The sequence below is a fragment of the Tinamus guttatus genome, unplaced genomic scaffold, assembly GCF_059628265.1.
Source record: "Tinamus guttatus ecotype Peru unplaced genomic scaffold, ASM5962826v1 Tinamus_guttatus_pri_ptg000182l, whole genome shotgun sequence".
Lineage (NCBI taxonomy): Eukaryota > Metazoa > Chordata > Aves > Tinamiformes > Tinamidae > Tinamus > Tinamus guttatus.
Genome location: NW_028288716.1, coordinates 190,691 through 216,586, shown reverse-complemented (window position 1 = coordinate 216,586; position 25,896 = coordinate 190,691). Strand labels below are relative to the sequence as shown.

The window sequence follows — 25,896 nt, the reverse complement described above, 5'->3', positions numbered from 1 at the left end:
GAAACAGTTTCAAGATATGGTGGCCAGAGGGATCAGAGCTGGAATACTGTTGCGGTGCAGGGTGGACTGCAAGATGAAGAATGGACAGTAAGAATCTCTACCATTTGGGAATACACTTTAGAAGGATAAAGGGAGTATGGTGTATAGTCCAGCATTGATCTCTGAAGGAATTCAGCAGAGTTACTGAACGCCTTCTTTGCTTCAGTGTTTACCAAGGGTGGCCCTCTGGAATCCCAGACCCTACGGACAAGAGAAGAAGCCTGGAGAGAGGAAGACTTGCCCTGGGTAGAGAAAGATTGGGTAAGAGAGCACTTAGGGAAACTTGATCCCCACAAATCCATAGACCCTGATGGGAAGCACCCAAGAGTGCTGCAAGAGCTGGCAGATGTTATTGCTAAGCCATTCTCCCTCATCTTCGAAAGGTTAGGGAGAATGGGGGAGGTGCCGAAGGACTGGAAGAAAGTCAATGTCATATCAATCTTTAAAAATGGCAAGAAGGAAGACCCAGGAAACTGCAGGCCAGTCAGCCTCACCTCCATCCCTGGAAAAGTGATGGAACAGCTCATCCTGGCTGTTGTCAGGAGTAGTCAGCTTGGATTCACCAAGGGGAAATCATGCTTGACTAACCCGATAGCCTTCTATCTTGGAATGACTAGCTGGATAGATGAGGGGAGAGCAGTGGATGTCATCTATCTCGATTTCACTAAGGCTTTTGACACTGTCCCTCGCAACATCTGAAAGTGTGGGATAGATGAGTGGACAGTGAGGTGGATTAGGAATTGGCTGGATGGCAGAGCTCAGAGGGTGGTGATCAGCGGCACGGAGTCCAATTGGAGGCCTGTATTTAGTGGTGTCCTCCAGGGGTCAGTCCTGTTCAATTAATCCTTCAATAACCTGGGTGAAGTCAAAGTGTTCCCTCAGCAAGTTTGCTGATGATACAAAACTGGGAGGAGTAGCTGATACCCCAGAGGGCTGCGCTGCCATCCAGAGGGACCTGGACAAACTAGACAACTGGGCGGTGAGAAACCTCACCAAATTCAACAAGGCCAAGTGCAAGATCTTGCACCTGAGGAGGAATAACTACAGAAACCAGTACAGGCTGGGCCTGACCTCCTGGAGAGCAGCTCTGCGGAGAAGGACGTGGGCATCAAGGTGGGCAAAAAGTTGACCATGAGGCAACAGTGTGCCCTCGTGGCCTAGAAGCCCAATGGGATCCTGGTGCGCAGGATTAAGAAGAGCATCTCCAGCAGGTCAAGGGAGGTGATCCTGCCCCTCTACTCAGCCCTGGTGAGGCCACATCTGGAGTACTGTGTCCAGTTTTGGGCTCTCGTCCCAATCCAATGTTGGGGGAGGTTTCGATATGATCCCAAGAGCAAGATTAAGACACAATGCTATACAACCTTGTAGTTTTATTCTCATAAGTGCAACTAGGACAGAGAGAAGAAGAAGGAAAAAAGAAAGACAAGCAAGTAAGCCGGAGAGATGTAGCAAGATTATAGTTACCACCACCACATCAGTCAGGCTAAGTGTCATTGGCTCCACTTCGGTACAGGTACAGGTACAGGTGTCTCGGTGCAGGTACAGGTGCCTCAGTGCAGCTGATGGTCAGGGACACAGGGCCGTGCACACCGGTGCAGGGTGATGTTCTACACCCCTCGGTGCAGGAATATGTAGTCCTTTTATCCTCCTTCTCAAAGAGTCCTCGCATTTTCTTGAGGTTTTCTGGTACATGTTGTACTGTGCTGTGTGCTTTGGTGAATACTCTTCACCCTCAACGTGAATGCAAACTATTCTGGTGGGCACTGCTGAGAATGTCATTGTTCAGATCTCCAGTTGGTCTTACCAGAGACAAGATGCCAGAGTTAAGAGGTGCAAATGGTGAGAGATAATGTCCTTGTTTGGGTTTTGAGCTGGTCTTTCCAGAGACAAGATACCGGAGCATTGTTCAGGTAAATGGTGTGTGGACGATGTCACATTAACAGTTTCTTACAACTCCCCAGTACAAGAGGGATGTGGAGCTACTGGAAAGTGTTCAGTGCAGGGCTACAAGGATGATCAGGGGCCTGGAACACCTGCCCTTTGAGGAGAGGCTGAGAGAGCTGGGCCTGTTCAGCCTGAAGAAGAGAAGGCTGAGAGGGGACCTGATCAGTATCTATAAATACCTTAAGGGAGGAAGTGGAGCGTGGTGGCCACTGGTAAGACTAGAAGAAACAACCACAAACTGAAGCATCAAAAATTTCACAGGAACTTAAGGAAAGATTTCTTAACAGTGAAGGCGACAGAGCCCTGGAACAGGTTGCCAAGTCTCCTTCTCTGGAGATATTCAAAACCCGCTTGGATGCAATCCCGTGCCACATGTTCTAGGTGTCCCTGTGTGTGCAGATAGGTTTAACTAGATGATCTCTAAGGGTCGCTTCCAACCTTATAGATTCTATGATTCTATGAATATTGTATCTCTATTAGGGTGGGGCAGACAGGAATTGAAGCTACTTGTCTTGAAAATGTACATTGGACTCAGGATGATATAGGAGACTTCCTGGCATTATGCTCACCACACATATCACTGTTTTGGATACCCCTCTGGGGTATCAGCTACTCCTCCCAGTTTCATATTATCAGCAAACCTGCTGAGGGAGAACTCTGTGCCTTCATCCAGGTCATTGATGAATAAATTGAACAGGACAGGCCTCCAAATGGACTCTGCACTGCTGATCACCACCCTCTGTGCTCTGTCATCCAGGCAGTTCTTAATGCATCTCACCGTCCACTCATCTAACCCACACTTCCAGAGCTTGCCCAGGAGGACGCTGTGAGAGACTGTGTCAAAACCCTTGCTGAAATCCAGATATATGACATCCATTGCTCTCCCCTCATCTACCCAGACAGTCATTCCGTCATAGAAGGCTATCAGGTTAGTCAAGCGTCATTTCCCCTTAGTGAACCCATACTGACTACTCCTGAGCACCTTCTTATCCTCCAAAGTACTGTGGGTATAACTAAAGATGAAATTTAGAAAGGATGCCTCATGCTTCCCTGTTCCAATATAGTCTGTTCTCTTTCTGGGTATCCTGCCATAAGATAAAAAAGCAGTAAAGCCAAAGTCATTAATGAACAGCACAGCCAGTAGTAGGCCTGGCATCACTACATTTGCCGAAGATTGATGATATCAAAGGAGCTCTGAGAGATGGTCAGAAAGAAGTTATTAGAGATCTTGATTCGGATAGAAAATGGAGTAGCTGACAAAGTGCCAAGGACATGGGTTAATGACAGTAGAGGATGGCAAGAAATAGCTTATTTGTACAGTTTACAGCTAAAGAGAAGTACAGCAGCCAAATGGCTGCTTCCTGGATGGTAAGTAAATCCAGCTTTACTGTGTCAGTCCTGAAAGCTATTGTGCATCAAAGAATGTCCTGTGCATTTTCAGAGAAGCCATACATAGATTCTGGGTTTCTGTGGGGCAGGTACAGGGGCAAAGGATGACAAGGCAGGGAACAGACAGACGGAGGCAGGAAAAAGACTGTGAAAGCAGGAGTTGCCAGACTATACCCGGACCTTGAGGCAAGGAGCTAGAAAAAGTGGAAAGGAAGCTAGGCAAAATGAGATTGGGAAACAAGGGTAAAATTACTGGAGGTTGAAAGTTTTGCTTCACCATTAGAGTGGTGATCAGCGGTGCAGAGACTAGTTGGAGGCCTGTAGCTAGCGGGATCCCCAGGGGTCAGTCCTTGGTCCAGTCCTGTTCAATTTATTCATGAATGACCTGGATGAAGGCACAGAGTGCTCCCTCAGCAAGTTTGCTGATGACACCAAACTGGGTGGAGTAGCCGATACCTCAGAGGGCTGTACTGCCATCCAGAGGGACCTGGACAGACTGGACAAATGGGCGGTGAAAAACCTCATGCAATTCAACAAGGCCAAGTGCAGGGTTCTGCACCTGGGGAGGAATAACCCTAGACACCAGTATACGCTGGGGACCGACCTTCTGGAGAGCAGCTCTGTGGAGAAGGACCTGGGTGTCATGGTGGGCATAAGTTGACCATGAGGCAGCAGTGTGCTCTTATGGCCAAGAAGGCCAATGGGATCCTGGGGTGCATTAAGAAGAGCGTCTCCAGCAGGTCGAGGGAGGTGGTCCTGCCCCTCTACTCAGCCCTGGTGAGGCCACATCTGGAGTATTGTGTCCAGTTCTGGGCTCCACAGTATAAGAGGGATGTGGAGCTGCTGGAGAGAGTCCAGCGCAGGGCTACAAGGATGACCAGGGGCCTGGAACATCTGCCCTACGAGGAGAGGCTGAGGGAGCTGGGCCTGTTCAGCCTGGAGAAGAGAAGGCTGAGAGGGGATCTAATCAGTGTATATAAGTACCTCAAGGGAGGGAGTGCAGAGGGTGGTGCTGGCCTCTTTTCAGTGGTGGCCACTGATATGACTAGAGGAAATGGCCGGAAACTGAAGCACCAAAAGTTCCACAGGAACTTAAGGAAAAATTTCTTAACAGTGCTGGTGACAGAGCACTGGAACAGGCTGCCCAGAGAGGTTGTGGAGTCTCCTTCTCTGGAGATCTTCAAAACCCACTTGGATGCAGTCCTGTGCCACGTGCTCTAGGTGACCCTGCGTATGCAGGCGGGTTGGACTAGATGACCTCTAGAGGTCCCTTCCAACCCTAAGCATTCTATGATTGTATGATTCTATGAACAGGGGAAGAAAGAGAGCCTAGGTGGGTGACAGAATCAGAGGTATATAAGTGTACTTTAAAAGGAGACCTGGGAGGGTTCATGGGGAGAACAGATTATCTTCAACCTTTTTTCCATGACACCCTAGCAGATTGGAACATTTCTCAGGTATTTCAAGAGGTCTTTCTGGGACACATCACAGAAAACTTTGGCTCTAAGCCCGCTTTTCCCTCATGCTACCCTCTCCCCTCTTCACTCCTGAGCTACTGCCAAGTTACTGCCTGAGTCACAAGAGTAAAACCACTCTCTAATAATGGCAGAATCAAGCTCCAATCAGCATGTTGGTCTTTGGAAAAGGAGGTGCCAACTTGTCTTCTTGATGTGACATGCCCAGGACAGTTGCTGCAAGAAGGCTGCACTGACCTCATGCTTGGAGGCACTGCTTGGAGGCACTACCTGTAATGGAGAAAGAAGGACTTCTGCCCTGGGAGCTTTCACTGGCTTTTTACACAGAATTTTTGGAGATAGTCTAAGTCACACTGTCTCTCACTCCCCAATCTCCTAATAGCTTTTAATTTCAATGTTGTGTTTAAAGGAAAAAAATGAGACTCAAGTAACCTTATTTAACTTAATCCCAATACTCTTCATGCAGGAGATTAAATTACAATTCTTTAAACTGCTTTCATGCATCAAACCCCCTCCTGTGAAAAGCATGAGCTTTTAACTACTGTGGCATGGCCTGCAGAACAGCACACTTAGCTGTGTCACTTGCTGATTAATGGCAGAGGCACAGACACCACACATACATAACACACAAACACAGAAAGGGAGCAGCAGAAGAAATCTCACCTTTGTGATTTGCAATGAGAAACACAGAGTTCAAATGGAAATATCCATTTCTATTAGCAGTGTCTCTGAAAACCAGAGAAGCTGCAGTGACAACGGTCAGCAATGCTGGCTTTGTTCAGACTTGCCCTTGCTGTGACTTGACGCTCTTGCAAGCCATCTGCTGCCTCCTTCAGGTTTCTGTCAGCTATAAATAAGCTCTTTAATCTTTCCTGAATCTTCCTTACATTTTTTGAAGGGTGGACAAAGTTGGATTTTTTTTTCCAGCACAGTTTTCTAAGGAAACAAGTTTTATGTGATCCATCTGACAGGTCTTTTAATTTTTGAACCTCTCCCATATTTAATACAGGGGTATCTCAAAGAGAGTTAAGTTCCTACAAGATGGATGGAGAGCACTGGGAAATAAGTCATGTCTCACATTTAGAGCAATCCTTCCTTTGGAACCATGAGGGTGACATGAAGGTATTGCTGGGCTATTATGTAGATATGCAGGTATTGTGGTGGTGGCAGGGGCAAAATCAGGACCATAACCAATAGAAAAGCAGTCTGAATTTTTTTACTGCTCACAGATCTGCTACAGATCATATGATTCAAGTGTACGTGAGAACAGATCGTTCAGCAGAATTGTGAGCACCTAGTAACAGTGAAGTTACTTTGAGACATCATCCCAGCACCAGTATCATGTCCCCACCTGCAGCACCCTGCCACCTCTTGCCTCCTCCATCACTCAAGAGACCAAACACAATCTCTGCATGCAGAGGGAAGAGGGTGTCACAGAGCACCACAAACAAAATCCTAATCTCACTGTGGGGCAGTGGGAGTTGAAAACTCAACTTGCATGAGTTTTGTTCTCAGTGTGAGACATGACAAATGTTCATGTATATATTCATGCATGCCTAGGCTTATATATATTGATTTATTTTCCCTCACACAGTCATCTTATACACACTCAGCAAAGCAAGATTAACTACTCATAGTTATAGATATCAAACTAATGGAGAGTCTGCTTGAGTAGGGGTTCATGCATCTGCATTCAGCATAGCTCCTGCTTTCTCATTTGCCCAAGTTGTCCCCTAACTCCTGTGCTCACATTCAACCGTTTTCTGCTACCTCTGTTAATGCATTGCACCCACTACTTTTTATTTGGATGCCTAGAAATATGCACAGCAAAAAGTGTTGCTCTTTTCCTCACTCAGTTGCCATTTAGACCCTGAATTGAAAACAAGATGGGTGAAGGAAGACTAGCATAGAGGTTTTTGCCCAGGAATCACAGTAAGAATTTAGGCTGCCCTGGATCACCTCTCTGCTCTAGGATGGCTCTTCCTCTGCATTCCTATCTCAGCAACTTACCCAGGCCGAGAAGTCTATGCAAGAGAATACAGAGGAGGTAAAGAGGGGCTCTGTCAGAGACCATTGTCTTTTTCTGCTAAACATTAGTCTTCACTGCAACAACACTTGAGCTGGCATGCTTGCAAGGCATTCCTACAGAAGAGGCACTGGTCCTTTTCCCTCTTTAGTGCTCAGTTGCACCCAGAAATTCTCCAGAAGAAACGGCTAGTCTGGAGTTTGCGACTAATGGTTATTAGTGGTAAAGTAACTGCAGTCCACAGTGACAGAAATGGGAGGAAACTCAAGGCTTGGCAGCTGTTCAACTCAACTCTACCTCACCCAGTGGGGGAAGTGTTGCTATTTGTTGTCTTGCTATCTTTTACTAGTCACAAATTTAAAAGGGCCACAAAGCACATGCTCTTTCTTTGCACTGCCTTTTCACATCCATCTGTTCTCCTACTAGTCTCTCAAAAGACTTGAAGAGAAGGCTTAGAATTACCTGTATTTTCTGTGCTCCTGAGACCCTCAGTACATTTAAATAAATGTCTAAAGACTGAAATATGGAAAAAAAAATAAATAGCTTCTTCATGCTAGAAAGAATCATAAATTCTCTTCAGAACACTGTGGTTGTCTTCTGTGTTGCACAAAGCCCCCTCCACTAAGTACCTGAATGCTTAAGGGACACAGAAAGAAGAGACAACAGGTTTGTGAATCTTGCTATGGTGAAGGACCAAACACCAGAGAGCTGTTAGGATGGAGGTGAATATGTGCATATCGGAACAGCAGAAACCAATATCATGAGGATTTAATTGATCGAAACTTGTTCTGTGAAGAACATAGGTTACCCAGGACTCCTCAGTCCTCTATCTAATAAGATACACATCTGTCACAGTGGTGGGGCACAGTAGTTCTGCAGTCAGCCTCGTCCAAGTGAGCTCCAGTAATGAGGGGCACCTGGAATTTTGCACAGCTTGCTCTGCACCTGTCTGTCCAGCTGAAAAATGGGGTAAGAATGCCTGAGAAAGAAAACTTCCTAGTAGAAATAAGAAAAATCTCAAGTTCTTTGCTTAACAAACACTAGGTATAGTGCTGAATATGCATCACACAAAGGGCAACCCCTCCAAACCGCAATAGGCCATCTAGTTTCCCAATGACATCAGTTTATCACATGAGAACAACTTCCCCGCATGATTGTTCTGGCACAATCAGCTACGGTTCCAGAACAGCACAGACACGGCTATGGTAGCTGGATATCTCCCAACCAGCCTGCACTTCCTTGTTTTTTTCTAAGATCTGCAGCAAAATGTAGTGTCTGTGCTATGCGACGAGCCACCTAAGGAAATACAGCTGGATAATGTGCCCAGAAGAGCAAAGATTTCACAACTTTGTGACACTCCCCTGAGCTCTGCTCAGCAAGGCCACCACTGCTGGCTGTGCTGGAAGCAGAGGAGAGGAGTAAAACTCCAGCAAAACACAGGCAGAATCATTCTTGGAAGGCAGAACACTAACTGACCATATGTAGCAGTTGGCTCTGAAGCTGTGTGTCCTAGACCATAGGCCATGCCCTTTGTTCCTACCCTACTCCCTTGTATCTCATTTTCAAGTATTAACGTCTCTACCATTGCTTTGGGAGACAGTGCCTGCAAATATCCTGCCAGGTGCAAAACAAAGCTGCTGTCAGCAGTTTTACATCATGCTTCTGTAGATGTTTGCCTTGAAGTTATTTTAGATTCCCTAGTAGTTAGGAAGTAGTATGCACACAAGAAGATGCAAGAGGTTTTCAATATCCTTGCTTTCTTGACAGATATGGTAAGCAAACCAGAGGTCATCTTCCAGTTCTTCTCACTCTGTCCACTTAGGATCCCTGCCCCATTCCTGTGAACAAAAAAAAAAAGCTTAGAAACCCCCATGAGATGTGCAATGAAGCGATCAAGAAAAAATAGATGCAATCAAAACAAGATATCTGGGAAGCATCTGTTTCAGATATAACAAAATGATGTTTTCATTCAACAAATGTTTTTAAACTTCATCTCTCCATCTAACTGTGTTCCTGGAAGCATAAATTTATCTCTGGCAGGCTGAAAGTACACCTCTGAATCACAGAATGGTTGAGGTTGGAAGGGACTTCTAGAGATCTAGTCCAATTGCCCTGCTCAAGCAGGGACAGCTAGAGCACGTCCCATCCAGATAGGTTTTGAATATCTCCAAAGAAGGAGACCCTACAATCTCTCTGGGCAGCCTGTTACATTTTCATTCAAAGGCACTAAATAAATTGCACCTGCAGAAATGCGTTGACAAACTTCTGAAAAACAAGCTGGTTTGCCTTCAGCATGACCAAATGTTGGTGTGGCAATAGAACATTTGTATCTTACATGACAGAAATTGGAAAGCAACATATGTATGGCACAGCTGATATTCAAGTACCCAACTATTTAGCATCTCAACCTGCATGCCCAAAATTTCCCTTATTACATAAGGGAAATCTTACATCCTCAGAGAAACAAGTTGAAGATAACATTTCAAATTTAAGCAAAGCAAAGCCCTCGGGCACTCTGGGATTCAGGTAGCCTCAGGCATTTAAAAATCCATCACACTTTGAAAATTTCAGCCTCAACTTTTTTTCAATGCCCTCTACTGAGTTATGCATTTTCCTCTCCCTTTTGGGAAGAGCATAGCACTAAAAGCATCTTTAAATTACACCTTAGTTTGTTAACATCCTCACGGTTGCCTGCCCTTCTCTGTTGTCACCACAATGGTTCTTTCAACTGTGGGAAGAGTCCTCCTTATCTACCTTCCACAGCTAAAAGGGGGAAGGTAAGTCAGCAACAGTCTCTGCCATGCCAGAGCTAGAGGCTTACATCACTATTTCTTAGCAGAAATCTTAATACCCACCTAGATAGCATGAATTAACACTGACAGTCTGCCTTCTTAATAGAAATGAAAATTCTGCATTCCTAAAGATTTTAAAGGTAAATCTTCTCTTTAAAAAGTGCTTATGACCTTTTTGTACCTTCCTAAAACCCAATATGAAGAAGGATCAAAAGTGTGTGACTTTTAAAATTTTTGATTCTCAAGAAATTGGAAGAAGTTGGTATAAACTGAAAACAGAAACCAAGATCTGTTTCTGGATTTCATCCCTCTGTGTCTTACCTCCAGTTTTACCCACAGTACTATTACAGAGGTTTTATTTTATTTATTTTTTAATTCAATACAATCACGTAATATTGCAAACACAAAACAAAACCCTAACAGTTCCAACGACCAGCTCTGTTCCAGCATACACACTTGCGCTAACTCTTAGCCGCAGCTCATTTCTAAGGTGACTCCTACTTGTGAACAGAAGGAGGCTGCCTCCCTCTGGGCACAGGATGCAGAGGAGCTTGTGGGGTGGGGACTTGAGACACCAGTGACCCTTTCCTGCCTTCTGGAAGGAGCACACACTTTTAGCCCACGTGCCACGTGAGGTGTGGCACCACATCAGGTACATATATGCACTGGAGTGACTGTACTAGATAGCTGTGCCAAGTCGAGCGCAGTCCTTCACTGACGCAGCTATGAAGTTTTGGGGACGTTAACTAAAGTTCAGGACTATGAGCTTTCTTCGCTTCCTAGACTTAACCCTGGAAAAATACATTGCAGAGATTTTCAACAATAATTTGAACAGATTATGAATCCAGTGTTTGCATGGTTTATGAAATCTATTGAAAAAGCAACAAAACAAAACAAAACACAAACATCTCTTGAGAAGTATCTTCATCCTCTTAAAACTGAAATGATTGAAATTTATCATCTTTCTTACATACCTTTTAGGTCATCAATTCTGAAGAATTTAACAGTTAAAAAAAATCACAGCATCACTCAAACTCTGAAGAGCTTCACTCAAACTTCACTTCTCAAAATAGCCTCACTCAAAATCCAACTTTTAATGTGCAAGAGTTTTCTTCTCCAATACAGTGGTTTTTGCCCAGGTTCACTAAATGTAAAGAACAGATATAAAAGGATTTCTTGAATGTCCTAGAATTTCTTACTTAATTATTGCTATTAAAATGATCACTACTTCAAAAAGTCAAATAAAAACAATATACAGCAAACATGGCATCAGAGTATTATATACACAAACAAAATACAGAATAGTTTAAAACAGTTGAACTCATCACATAGCTGCTTATTTTATGAAAGGAACTATAACACACAGCAAATAGATTCTGATGTCAACTTCAGATAACCACTGTATTATAAAAAAATAACAATGAGAAAGCAATATTCAAGTCTCAATGCAATCCCAGGTACATTAACTACACTGACAACACAGTGCTCTCAGCATTGTGGAAAGCTGTGAACACAGAAGGAAAAAGTGATTTCTGACGCAACTTGTCATCCAGCAGGAATAGACCAGTTTCCTAATCTCCAGGCTGCTTTTCAATGTTTGTACATCCCCTCATCTCAGCGTTTCTTGTTTGTTTAAATCCCATATCTTGTGCCAATACACACTCAAGATATGTTTTGCTCACCTTTTCCAGACTCTCTCCAGAAGATCTACTATGGATATCATATAGATACTTAGCCCATTTGTATTTCTAAAGTAGCCTCACTTTTTCATCTTGCAAAAGATCACTGAGGTCTAAGGAGATAAGCTCACAGCAATGTGTCCAGTTCAGAAACTCGTTTCCAGGACTTCTATTGTCATAAATATAGTGACTCTTACAGACCTTTTCTATACTGACTTTTTGCACTAAAACAAGAGCACTTCAGACTTACATGGTACATGCGGAGAAAGAATTACAGTGATCTAATTGTGGTTGGTGAGAACATTTCAAAATTAAAATGGGACTTGAGTGCAGCTTCCTTTACATAATATGCATTGACAATGCAAACCAACCTTCTTCTTTTTGCTTTTTCACCTGCTAGAAATAGAAAACAAGTTGAAACTCATACATTTTAAACCTCAGGACTTGCTAATCAGTGCTGGCTTCTGTATGATTACCCACTTCCTTGATATGTAGCAACTGTCTGCCATAGGAGCATGAAGGCAGGAATGCCATCTAATTTAAATACCTAACTTATGCTATATCTACCTTAAGTATGCTGCATTTCCCCACTGGTCGAGACGTTCGCTTCTCTATCAAGATAGAGAGATTTGGACATTATAAAAGGGCAGCATTTACTGCAATAAAAACATTTTAATGTAGTCTGTCCTTCTCTTACACAATCAGGTATCTAAAAATCTAGAGTAGTGATTTTATGCTATGTTTGGATTTTTTTATCCTTCAGTAGCTGCCTTGTGTAATGGTTTGGTAAGCAAAAGCTTGCTTGTCTCTTATATTAATCTTTACTAGTGCATCATCATGTTTACTTGAAATTCTTGGAGCCATTGTGAAAGACTGCCAGAGATTCCTAGTTGTAATAGAGGGAGCTGCGACAGTAGAAAAGTCATTACAGGATTATTCACTTATAAGTTACAGTTTATGGCACTCAGGCCTGCCCTAACAAACTGTCCAGAATGCATAATGGTATGAACTGATTACTATTAGCTCAGTGTATGTAGGGTAGGACAGAGCTCCCTCTCCTTCCTTATCCCTCTAGCTTTCTATTTACATGACACTTAGATACACATCTAGGGACTGACACTTAGACACACATCTTAAATTCTGATCTAGTAGCCTTCATCAGTGGTTTCCAACAACTCGTATGATCTGTGTTAGGTGAAATTGCAGGTGTTTAAAACAAATAATGAAAGCTGTGAAGAACCTGTGAAACTTTTGTTTCATCTCTTCAGATTGGACTGTGATGAAGCCAGGCAAAGTTGGTGAAGCCAGGGAATTACATCTACCTATTGTGCTAAAATTCTTTGTCGTTGCTGCTACCTATGCACCCAAACAACTACAAAAATAAATCAATAAAATAAAAGCAGTAAATCATCTACCTTCTTATACTGGTCACATTGGCAAGGGAAGGAGTATCTTCTTTGCAACTGTCCATAGCAAATGCTCCTGGAATAGACACTTCAATTGTCTTCCTTGCAATTTCTAGATGACAAATACTAGTTTGATTCCGATGAAAACAGATTTCAGTATGTTCATTTAAATTTCCCATTTTGCGGGGGGGATGGGGACGGGGACGGGGACATCCTCTTACTTTTCACAATTACACAGAATATAAAGAGACATAAACTAATTAGCGAAAGGCCCATTCAACCCCATAATCACTCTCTGAAAGTGATCAATAGTGAAAGTAGATACTCAGAGGAACTATGAGTAACATGCACAGATACAGAATGGTTCTTCTACAGATAAATCCTCTGACTTTTGTCCACAGAAGCTTATATTTACTTTTGATGTTGTCTTTACGTTACAATGGCAGTGGAAGTGCTGAAAGTGTTAGGACCCCACTGTATGAGTCACTGCATATGAACGTGCACATAAGCAAAAATATTTTTTCACTGATTTGTCTCTTCAGATGATTTTAAACTTGTTATTTCTTTTTGCTCACATTGGCAATAACTCAGCAAGCTAATCTAATGAAAAAGCATCAGAAGACCAAATACTTTGAAGCAAGATTAAGAACTGGAAAAACAGTTTTCAGTGATTTTGAGACCTGATATAAATGCTTCATCTTTTCCTAAAAGATTCTGCAGTAGAAAGGCCTGCTTAAAATGCTCTAGGCATTCCATAATATATATATATATAACTGGAATTGGGAATACTGGGCATTAGACACACCAAGGAAATCTCTTGCTGCCTGTTAGGAACAAAACCTAGTTCTGCTCTTAAGTGACAGTGCAACAGTTCAGCAGACAAAGGCAGAGCAAAGAAGAAATTTACCACACAGCATGACATTTGCAACAAGCTAACTAAGAAACTAACTTTAGGAGAAGTTTAGGTGATGCATTTTTATCTCTCTGAAGCTTGCAGTCTCTAAAAACAAGAGATTGCATAGTCATTAAGAGCAAGTGCACTGAGACAATTGCTGATCCAGTCAATTACAGAGAACTCCCAGAAAGGAAAAAGCACTATCGTTCTGGTTTCTCCTAAAGTTAGGTACTTACCAGTATATTTTAAGGATGGGAGTGGAATAGGAGATACCAGTGGAGAGACCATATGGCCATCATATGGACCTAATTTTTGCTGGTCTGTTAGATGCAACAGCTTATCTTGTGCTTCTGCACTCTGACGATTCAGCTCTGCTATTTGTTCCTCCAAGCTCTTTGACATTGCAAGCTGAGTCTATATACAGATAATTAGTTCAAATTAAAAGCTTATAATTTGCTCCTTCGGAGAACATGCAACATATTAACATGCTTCAAGTACTTTTACACATCTAACTTTTCACCCCAAAAAACAAGTTTCTTAAGGACAGCACCTCGTGGGAAGAAAAAATAGAAAAAAAAACCCTTCATATTTCTTTCTTTCATTATCATGCCTGTTAAGCCCTTAATTGACTAAATACCATATGAAATAAGCCTTAAAACAACTGAAAAAGAGAGTGTCTTAAAACATCAGTACCTTTTAAGAAAAAAAAATCAAAACAAATAAAAAGAAGATAAGAAGATACTTTTCTAGTAAATCCTCACCCGTTCCTTTGAAGTATCTAGACCAGCATTTATATTTTGTATTGGATCTGGCTTATGTAGGCTATAACCTCTTTCTTCAGAGCAGCCTCTGAATTTGCTCAGCTGAGCTTTAATAAGAGAATTCTGTCATGTTAGCTCAGCTATCTGTCCCAGCAGGACACTGCTTTCAGAGAATTCTTCAACTGCAATGTTTTTTCCAGAATCATCTGGGGAAGACAAACTCACTTTTTCTTGGGAATTCTCCAAGTCTTCAGCTGCAGAAAAAAATGGGTGCCTTTGAGAAAAGAGATATTTTTGCTCGCTTGTGCTCTGTGCTATCAGGGAGGAGGGTGAAGTCCTTTCCTTGCATGGTTCTTTCTCAGTATTTTCAGTTGACTGAGAAATGAACTTGAAGACTAGAAAAAAGAAATAAAGTGACAGTAAGGAAAGAAACACACGATCCTTTTCCAAGCAGTGAACAGTGACTTCATTCTGTTAGGGCAGCAATTTACAAGAGAAAATAACCAAGAAGAAACTTTAACTGCTACAGCAAGCTACGTAAGAAGACAATCAAAACCAGTACAAAATAGATTGCCAGTCTGGAATGCCACTGATAGGGCTACAGAAAGCAGACAGACAACTTCAAGGAATGATGACAGAAAGCCTAAAGGAAATGAGCCATAGGCACAGAAATAAGAGAAATGCTTATCTGGATGCGGATGCAGGAGATGACAGTTATAGTGCCAAGGTATCTAGACACCCAAATTAAAAAAAAAAAATTCATAGAAGGTAGAGCTCTAGAGAGTGTGGGCCTACAAGACTCAAACAGTAACATAATACACTGACTCCAAAGTCTACTATAGAGAGAAAGAGCAAGAGAAAGAGCAACCAGCTCACCATTCTGGTTGGGAGACGATTCCTGACTGCTCTTCTGCCGGGGCGGTGACAGCAGTACTGCTGGCTGGAAGATGTGAGTTGGCAAACTTTTACCTGCTCCCACACTATCAGAGGCACTTGGCTTCTGGGGAAATTTGACAGGCACTTCCTCGTGTGGGAATTTTAGCATATTTTCCCTGTTGTCCACATCAGTCCTGGGCTCATAATAGGTCAAAATGCTTTTGTCTAAGAAAGAGACAGAGCAGAGATTGAATTTAAAACACACACAAACAATGCAGGAGCAGTATAGGGAAAAAAATCAGTAATGGCCACCCTTTCATCCAGGGGCCTGACAAGATTTATGTTTCCTACACACCCCCCATTTTCTTTTAATCCTCAAGTACAGAAATCTTCCTCTGGAGCATAACACACATCTTCATTGAGCAAAAAGAATGATCACAGTTAGCCTCACAGCCTCAGGACGCATTCATACCTAAATGACACTGCTCTTGAGAAAAGCAGATCTAGGTACTTGTCCTAATGTCCCCAGGCTGGACGGCAAGAATGATGTGCTGGAAAGGAATTCAAAACTCTTTAGAGCACACCAATGCTCTCACTATGACTTCATTCAAGTCAAACCTCTCTATTAGATAGAAGGCATTACTCTGCACTTAACTACAACTAGTTTTTGTCCATTTTGCCAATGGTTTTGCACATACCTAAGAGGTATAAAATGAAATTCGTGAATCAAAGCTATATGCACCCCAGTATTTTTAATATACTTTCATCCTTTGCTCTATCAGTACTGTCTCTGGGTTAACCATTAATAGCTTTGTTTAGAACACTTGTTTCCAAAAGAGGACTTATTGGAGAATTAAGTTGGACATATCTAATCCAAGAATACCATGGACAAAAAAACTCTTCAAAGGCAAAGAGCCAAAATATGCTGTTTGATCATACTGCTTGCAGTCTGCATTACTGAGACTGAATTAAGAACCTGCCACCATCTATTTAGGGACCCTGACAAAAGATGTTTCACCTTAAAGTGCACTTTCAAGGTATTATCCTTACATGTTATCTGTCATTATGATACTGTCCTCACCTCTTCTTCAGCCACTCTCCTCTCTCCAGTCAAGTTCAACAATACAGTCACCTTACGTATGATTTCTGCAGCAAAATCACCAAGCAGACATCCAAGTTTTTCACAACCAGACAGAAGTCTTAACGGTAAGTGAACTCTCTTCCAAAGGAAGCAGAAAAGGAAGACCTATTTCTGCAACTTTAGGAAGCTTCTTAGAGAGCAGTCTTCTCCCAAGAAGGCATACCAAAGAAAATTTTAAACAGACCTGCAAAGCTGTTGAACAGGAGAGTTTTGTTTGTTTGCCTTTTTATAAAACAAGCAAACCAAAAAAAACCCCTTTTACTACAAAGCTATTTTTAGCCCTCCAAAAAGGGATATAGTACATGAATTCTCAGGAAGAGAATTACAGAAACAATCAGGAAGAAAGTTTTAGAACATAATGTCCACAGAAACAACACTTACCCAAGAAACAGAATCCTCCAAATAATCAGAGGATTCACTAGGAATTAGTGATCTTGGGTGCAAAGGAGATGCATTTAAACAGTTCATGAGTGGAAAAGGATTAGGAGCAAACTCTATGGTAAGAGAAGCTTAAAAAGCACCTTTAGGTATTAGTTACCCACAGATGCTACAGGTTTATTTGCTAGTGTCTGTAAAGTATCACCTAACTGATCATTCACCTCTGGTAAAACCAAACATGTCAAGAAAGAGGCTTTGTCCTAGCATTTTCTATTGCTGAGTAACTCTGACACTTTTGTCAGCAGCAACCTTCAAAGGCTCATAGGATTCTGATGGGTTTTTTAGGACCCCCAAATTAAACCTCAGACTAAGGACCCTCAAAGTAGGATGAGTTTGCAGGACATCTTAATGGGAAAGAAAAAGAAAGAAATCTCTCCTGTGTGATGAGAGGCTTATTTTTACATTATGTATTACTTCGAGAGCTCAGCCACAGGATCTATAGCTAATTCTGAAGTCCAGAACCAGACAGAAGGATGTCCCTACAGAAGGAATACAGCTTTTATTTATATTTATAAAAATAAATACAAATCATTGTATTACTTAAAATAACTATATTTAATCAGTTTCAAAATGATTGTCCTCGAAGCAGAACTGTGGCACATGAATTGCCATCTCCCTCCTCCCACGTGCATGTACACACACACCTTGGCTGTTTGCTGGACCTTTGCTTGCAATTGCAAAATGATTAGAATTTTGTCCTCTTTCAGATTCTGCTAAAGGGAAGTCTTTAAATGCTTGTATAAGAGAGGTTAGCTGTTCATCTGTTGATATCATGTATTGCTGAAGTTTCTTCTATGGACGAAGGAGAAAAAAAAAAAAGATACTCAGAAATGTATATTCAAGAAAGATGAATTAGAAAATTATATACAACAATCAGTACTTAGAAGAAATTCTGTTCTCTTAGCTTCACTTCCTGAATTTGTGAGATTCCAACAAGGTGTTAAATATCAGTATTGTGAGTTTATGATTTATTCTCTCCTCTGCCTCAACTAAATGCTTTTTCTTTCCCTTACTCTTTGGCCCCATTTCCTCTCCAAAACTGCTTTGTTGCTTTATTCCCAAATGTAAGCATCATACAAATCTACCTCTACTGTAAACGGAGAAAATGTATCTATTAAGAATTGTAATGGATCAATTAAGAAAATTTACACTATGCACTAGTTTTGCAGCAAGAGAACATGTAAGATCTTGTCCCCTGGGAGCAGAACATCTTATCTGACTTTGGCTTAGCCCTGTTTTTCATACAAAGCTGAAGAATTGCAAAGAAACCCATTTAATCAAGTCAGTAGTACAAAAGTTTTTCAAAGGCAACACAACAAAAGGTGCAAAATCAGCTAGCGACAGAACTAGCACAGAACTGTCTTGCACCCTAACATGGCAAGAGAATTGGTACAATTAAGAAATGTGGATAAATTTGGTTGGTTTTGGTAAACTAAAGTATTGAATACATTTTAACCTACTATTGCTGAATGGCTGCAACACAAAGTTGCCCAGGGGCACCTTACCGCTAGCAACAAAACTTAGAAAACTAAGACTTTAGGAACCTAACTCTTGCTGCTTATTATCAGTGCCTGCAAATGAACAAAGGAGAATAGATCATTTTAACACTCTGGTGAGCCAGGTGGGACACAGTGGGCTTCCGAGCTGGTGTATGTTGGAACCACATTCGACACAACCAGCAATAGGGTAAGTTCACCTGACAGTTGTGATGTTGATGATGATGCTCCCTACAGATGTTGTAAAACTGGATCTGCACGAATCCTGGGGGGTTTGGCGGGAAATGTAAAAGAGGGTTTACTGATAACTCAAATTCTGCAAAACTGGAAGAAAACTGAAGGTACTTCAGGCAGCTGCAAGAAATCTCATGATCACAGGCCATGGTCCTTATGGGGCCATCAACCACCCTGATGTCTACTGAGATGGTCACACAGCTAGGAACAGACAGTCCGGAGGGTTCCTGCAGAACATTGCAGATAACTTCTTGATGCAGGTGGTAGATGAGCCAACAAGAGGAGGAGCACTGCTAGACCTGATACTAACAAACAGAGATGGTCTAGTTGGAAATATGAGGGTTGGAGGCAGTCTTGACTGCAGTGACCATAAAATGTTGGAATTCATGATCTTGCGAGAAAGAAGCTGGTCAGGAAGTAAGATTGCAAGCATACACTTCAAAAGAGCCAACTTTGACCTCTTCAGGGACCTCCTTGGAGGAAGGAAAGAAGGGGGTCCAGGAGAATTGGCTAATATTCAAGCACCAAGCTCAGGATAGTGCATTCCTACAGGAAGGAAGTTGAGCAAGGTGGGGCAGGAGACACATGTGGTTGAGCAAGCTCTTAGGTAAACTTAATGAGAAAAAGAGAGCCTAACATCCTCATAGGGGAGCTCAGGAAGTGTGGGTTAGACGAATGGACAGTGGGGTGGATTGCAAACTGTCTGGATGGCAGAGCTCAGAGGATTGTGATGAATGGGGCCAAGTCTAGTCGGAGGCCTGTGGTTAGTGGTGTTCCCCAGGGGTCAGTACTGGGCCCAGTGCTGTTCAACTTGTTCATCAATGACTTGGATGAGGGCACAGAGTGCACCCTGAGCAAGTTTGCAGACGATACGAAACTGGGTGGAGTGACTGACACTCCCAAGGGCTGTGCTGCCATTCAGAGGGACCTAAACAGGTTGGATAGTTGGGATGGAGAGGAACCTCAGGAGGTTCAACAAGGACAAGTGCAGGGTCCTGCACCTGGGCAGGAATAACCCCAGGCACCAGTACAGATTAGGGGTTGACCTGCTGGAAAGCAGCGCCATGGAGAGGGATTTGGGAGTCCTGGTTGACAACAAGTTAACTACAAGCCAATAATGTGCCCTAGTCATGAAGCCCAATGGGATCCTGACCCACAGGAGCATTGTGAGCAGGACGAGGCGGGTGATCCTGCCTCTGTCGTCAGCTCTGGTGAGGCTGCATCTAGAGTATTGTGTGTGGTTCTGGGCTCCCCAGTACAAGAGAGATGTGGAGCTTTTAGAGAGGGTCCAGTGTAGAGCAATGAAGATTATTAAGGGACTGGAGCATCTATCTTATGAGGAAAGACTACATAATCTGGGCCTATTTAGCCTGGAAAAGAAAAGAATGAGAGGGGATGTATAAGTACCTGAAGAGAGAATGTAGGGAGGATGGGGCCAAACTCTTCTCAGTGGTGGCTAGTGATAGGACAAGGGGTAATGGGTACAAGTTGAAACACAGGAAGTTCCATCTCCATGTGAGGAAGAACTTCTTTACCGTGCAGGTGACAGAGCCCTGAAACAGGGCTGCCCAGAGAGGTTGTAGAGTCTCCTCTGAGAGATCTTTGAGATCTTCAAAACCCGTCTGGATGTGACCCTGTGCCACATGCTCTAGGTGTCCCTGCTTGAGCAGAGGGGTTGAACTAGATGATCTCTAGAAGTGCCTTCCAACCTCAACCATTCTGTGATTCTGTGATACTTCAGGCCTCAGTAAGGGTAGAGCAATTACCCTCTGTCAGGAAGAATGGCCGTTACAGACTTGAGGGGATACCCTGCAAGCTGTTGCCCCAGGATGGTTCCTTCAATATGGGTAGGTTGACCTTCATGTGACATCATTAAGAGAAATGGAAACCTCAGCAAATGGACTGCTGGTATTTTTGGGATAAGAGGGCATTTAAAGCATCCAGGGAGATTCAGAGATTCAAGTAAAGTAAAACATATGCTTACGTAGCAAATGCTGAAAGATTCAAGTAACAGCTTTGGCTTTTGCGCCCCCTCAGCACCTGAATCTCTACCAAGTAGATCTGAATTGGGATTACAATGCAAATGACGGGGCATGCCAAAACCTAGTTTTAGCAATAAGAGCTGCAGGGCAAACAGGTACTAACTGGGAAGTGAGGCAAAAGTCTGAGCAACACCAGAGTGATTCTGGGAATTGAGGGAAGCCCTATGATGTTATGGAAGGATGACTATGGAAAATTTTAATGAAAGACTGCCAGTGGGTCCATTTGTGCTCCAAGAGGCACTGCAGAGACAAGAGTATTTCAGAAAACATGCTCCAGAATGACAGGGAGGGAATTTACAAGAGTTAGTACTGTTAGCAACTTACATATACGAAGATTAACTTGCATATATGAAGATCAGAAAAAGAAGAAAAGAGAAAGAAAGACAAAAGAAGGACAGAGTGAATATGTTGACAGCATCACTAGGAGAAATTCCAAGGATGAAAAGGAGGGGAATGGATGTGAAAGGATGAGGTCAAAGGGGAAGGGTAACAGAGGCATATGAATAAGTAGAGGGCTGCTGAACCCACATCACTGTGCATATTGTATGAAACAGGGGCACTGGAGAAGAGATTGTCCCCTTCAGTCCCAGATGAGAGGAGTTTTGGAAACCCTTCCATTTGGAGACCACAGGATCATAGAAGTGCAGAAGATATGGTGAAATTTTGGCAGCATAATCCCCAGGATTGATCTAAAGAAGGGGAACCTGAAGCATCAGTAGTGTGCCAGTTAGTGTTAGGAGACAAGAGCTGGGACTCCAGTAAGAATTAATGGCTATAACCTAAAGTTCTTGTAGATACCAGGGCTACTTATTCCATGCTAACTACCTGTTTAGGAAAATTGAGTCTGGAGAAAATACAATGTATTAAAGGACACACTAAAATTCTCAAGACTACTATTTCTATTAATAGAAAATGGTACCTCGTTATAACATCTACCTGCTAGAATGGAAAACTGCCCAATTACCTTTCAGGAAGAGAGATATCAGGAAAACTGTGTAAGAATTGTATTTGGCAGTGCACGCATTATATTGAAACTGCCAAAAATAATAGGCCAGATGATGACAGGGGTGGGTGCATCCTTAGAGCTCTAAAAGATGTTCACGAAAAGGTTTGGGCAAAGTCCAGAAATGAAACAGCACTGCTGAACACAGAAGGAACTATGACATTTTTTTGTAAAACAGTGCAAGTGACCTGCCACAAAACAGTGACCTCTTTCCCAGGATGCTGACCAGGGAATTGATTGCTGATTTGATTAAGAACAGATTATAGTATGATGTACTTGCCCTGGTAACACCCTTGTATTGCCTGTCAGGAAATCAAAATTGGACCCAAGGGGGAAAACGGTATACCATTTTGTACAAGATTTGTGAGGAATATTAAAATAATGCATCTACCACATCCTGTGGTCCCTGATCTGATCCAAGTCCTAACGCAAATTCCCTCAGATGCAAGCTGCTTTACTGTTCTTGCAGCAAGAGCTATTTTTGACCAGCAAAACCTTGAGAAAGGTGGAGGAGCAACATAAGTAACCATGAGGGTTGCTGTCTCTGAAGGAACTGATGTTGCACCCTTGGAGAAAGAGCCTTACAAGCTGCAAGCAGTGAAAGACAGCAATACAGGACAGCTAGAAACTACACTAAGCAAATTCAGTGCTCAGGATATAGTACAAACAAGAGTTGATAGACAAGCTGAAAAAACAAGCTGTTCAGTAGGAGCTGTGATAACATCAAAAACTTAGCAGATTTCAGCATTTGAATCACCAAGCATAACTAGTTTAAGTGTAAATAATCTAATACAGCAGAGTCACCTTGTCCATCCCCTTGTGAGTTTCTCCAGTTTATCTCAGCCTTCAGAGCCAGCAAGTGTTTCTGCCACTGTGTGTCTCTCTATTCCATCTAATTCCTACATCAATCCGTCTCCAGGACCAGCTATGATGAATGAGTATGCTCAGGAACAACTGATTGCCATGCACACTCCCCAGCTGCAGGAATCACATGTAAAGCAGCAAGGTCACGAAGGTCGCAAAGACTCTGCCAAGTAGACTGTTCAGGATGACCTTCTTCTCTCTACAGCAAAAAGGCAAAAGCAGTGCCAGACAATGCCTATAAGGCTTGAAGGGATGACATTGATGAACTGAACACCTGAGGGTATTGCTGATCAAACACAGATGATAGTCAGCCAGCTTCCTCCTAATTCACCCAATTCAGTGCCACCAGTGAGCAATCAAAGCCATACTGATAGCCTTAATAGATTATTCCCATCAAACAGCAACTTTGTAGCATCAGTTTTGAGACAAACGGAAGTTCAGTGTAGTTCGCAACCTTCAATTTCAGAGCAGCAAGGCCAGACAGGGCAGCACTTGCAGCCTATTCAACATGTTCCTGCTCAAGGCATATCTCATCTTCGTAGTACTCATCTGCACTTAAAACAACAGCAAGCTGGGCAGTTAAGAGAGAGGTACCACTTGTATCAGCTTCAGCTGCAGCATCATGTCACTCATGGGGAAAACTCAGCGCACTCTCAACCCACAGTGTCCACCAACAGCGAACAATACAGCAGGAGGTACAAATGCAAAAGAAACGAAATCTTGTCCAGGGAAGTCAAGCCACACAACTTTCTCTTTAGCAGAAACATCATGGAAGTGATCAAACACGTCAAAAAAGTGGCCAGCCTCATCCTCACCACCAACAAATGCAGCAGCAGATGCAGCAGCACTTTGGAGTTTCCCAGCCTGAAAAGAACTGTGAAAATCCAAGAACAAGCAGAAATCACAATCTCTCTCAGAGCCATATAAATCAGGATATTATGCATCAACAGCAACAAGATGTCAGCAACAGACAGGAAGGTTCAGCTTTCGAACATGTGTCAGGGCATAATTGGATACAGAGACTCATGACCTCAAGGGGATTAGAGCAACAAATGGTGTCCCAAGCAAGTATCGTAACCAGACCATCAGATATGACATGCACCCCACACAGGCAGGAAAGAAATCGAGTTTCTAGTTACTCTGCTGAGACACTCATCGGGAAGACAACATCTAATTCAGAACAGAGAACAGGATTATCTCTTCAAGGCCCTAGAGTTCCTGACCAGCTTGAAATGAGAAGCTACCTTGATGTTTCTAGAAATAAAGGAATAGCCATTCATAACATACAGGGCTGTATATCTGTTGATCATACAGTTGGTTCAGATGTGCAACGGCTTTCTGATTGTCAGACATTTAAGTCAGCCACACCTAGTCAACAGCCAACAGGCAGTTTTGATGTACAGGCCTCCAGAAACAGTGGAATTGGTAATTCTGTGTCATCCCTAAGGGGCATACAATCACAAGCATTTCAAATTAGTCAAAATCCTGGCCCTCCCATAGAAAGACAGATCCACCTGTTCAGGGTATTCCACTAGTAAATTCTCTTCCACCAAGAGAAAATGAAAATACATGCCAACAAAGTTTTATGCAGAGTTTACGACCCCCTCATATTGGAGATCAAGTAAGTGGAAGCCAAAGATCAATCCCAGAACATCAAAGGAATACTCAGTGGGGTGCCTCCTCCACAACCAAATATAACTGCCCCACCGCACAAGAAAGTGTCCACATCCAAAGAGACAGCGAAGGTCAGAACAGGCAAAGCTGTGACATGTCTATCGGTGCAATTAACACAAGGAACAGTTCTTTAAATATTCCTTTCTCAAGTTCTTCTTCCTCAGGAAAGAACCTCAGGGTCGAAATACAAGTCCAAACCTTTCTGTACAGAAGTCCAATCCCATGAGAATGACAGACAGTCATGGAACAAAGAGTCACACGAATACACCAGTTTCTAGCAACATTTATGGAGTGGTGCGGCCCACTCACCCCCACCCTGCAGTTTCTCATGGAAATGCTGAACAAGGACAACTTTCTGTTTGTCAGCCAAATTCTTCAGTTACGCAGAGGTCGAGACATCTCTGCAAGACAATGGAGGTTCTAAAATCCGTCAGCCTGAAAGGAATTGATCTGGAAATCAAAGACATGGAAATGTTTTTGACCCAAGTCTTCCTCATCTTCCCCTGTCTACCAGCAGCAGTATGATACTTGGACGCCAGCAGTCTGCAATAGAAAAAAGAGGAAGCATTGTCCGTTTTACGTCCGATGGTCCACAAGTGTCTAATGATAATGCCACGCCTGATCAACATGCTCTCTCTCACAATTTTGGATTCCCTTTTATTCCAGAGGGTGGCATGAATCCCCCGATAAATGCTAATACGTCTTTCATTCCACCAGTCACTCAGTCTAATGCCACTCGAACACCACCTCTCATCCCAGTAGATCCTCAAAATACACTGCAATCCTTCTATCCTCCTTACTCCCCTGCACATCCTACTCTTTCCAATGACATTTCTATCCCTTATTTTCCCAGTCAAAGGTTTCCTAATCCAAGCATGGAGAAGCCAAGTAGTGGAAGTTTAAACAATCACTTTGGATCCATCTTGTCTCCTCCCAGGCCTGCTGGTTTTGCTCAGCCAAGTTTTCCATTGCTTCCAGATATTCCATCAATGCACATGACCAATACGTCACACTTATCCAATTTTAGCTTGACATCTCTGTTTCCAGAGATAGCTAAAGCTCTTCCTCCAGATGGTTCAGCAGTGTCACCTTTGCTTTCAATTTCAAACACATCCGTGTCTGATTCTTCCCAGCAGTCTTCAAACTGATCTGCCCACAATATAAGCCATATTCTAGGTCATGATTGCAGTTCAGCTGTATGAAAACTAATAGACTGACTTTTAGTCTGATGAATTGTTTATGTATTCAAGAAGAAAAAAAGTGAATCTTATTGGCATCCCTGGAGAGACCATTCATAGCATCACTGTTTATTTGCCTAAATATGTAAGTATATGGATACTTTTGTATTTATATACACACACTGTATTCCCATCCACTTTACTAACTTTAAAGCACCAGTGCCTATAGCATTGCTCACTCACTGGTGGGCTCCAGGACTTTCACAGATTTTGGTCCCATTTCTTTTAGAGGAATGTGAAGAACTAGGTAAGTTTTATTTATTTAATGGCTTCTGCCATGTGATTTTTTTTTCGTGAAACAGGGCAGAAATATGGCTTTACTGTTTTTATGGTTGGAAATACCAATCCAGATTTTCCTCTTCAAGTAACGTAGCAACTTCAGGGTTGCTTGTATGCAATCTTCCTTGGCCCAGCTGATACAGCTGAGAAGGAGCGGCGGGGATTGCTCTGTGGTCTCTTCAGTTGTCAAGGCTAACCTGAAAGC

At 42.6% G+C, this 25,896-nt stretch overlaps 1 protein-coding gene and 1 pseudogene across 1 annotated transcript in view; one reads left to right on the top strand and one right to left on the bottom strand.

Annotated features, from left to right (window-relative positions):
• Window positions 1-12,755: 12,755 nt before the first annotated feature.
• Window positions 12,756-25,896, bottom strand: part of LOC148594938 (spindle and centriole-associated protein 1-like) — a 31,454-nt gene continuing 18,313 nt past the window's right edge. The window contains 5 exon segments of the mRNA XM_088523356.1: window positions 12,756-12,862; window positions 13,882-14,059; window positions 14,407-14,801; window positions 15,283-15,507; window positions 17,506-17,653. Coding sequence (XP_088379482.1) covers window positions 12,756-12,862; window positions 13,882-14,059; window positions 14,407-14,801; window positions 15,283-15,507; window positions 17,506-17,653 — 1,053 coding nt within the window.
• Window positions 22,018-25,434, top strand: LOC104580895 (basic helix-loop-helix domain-containing protein USF3-like; annotated as a pseudogene).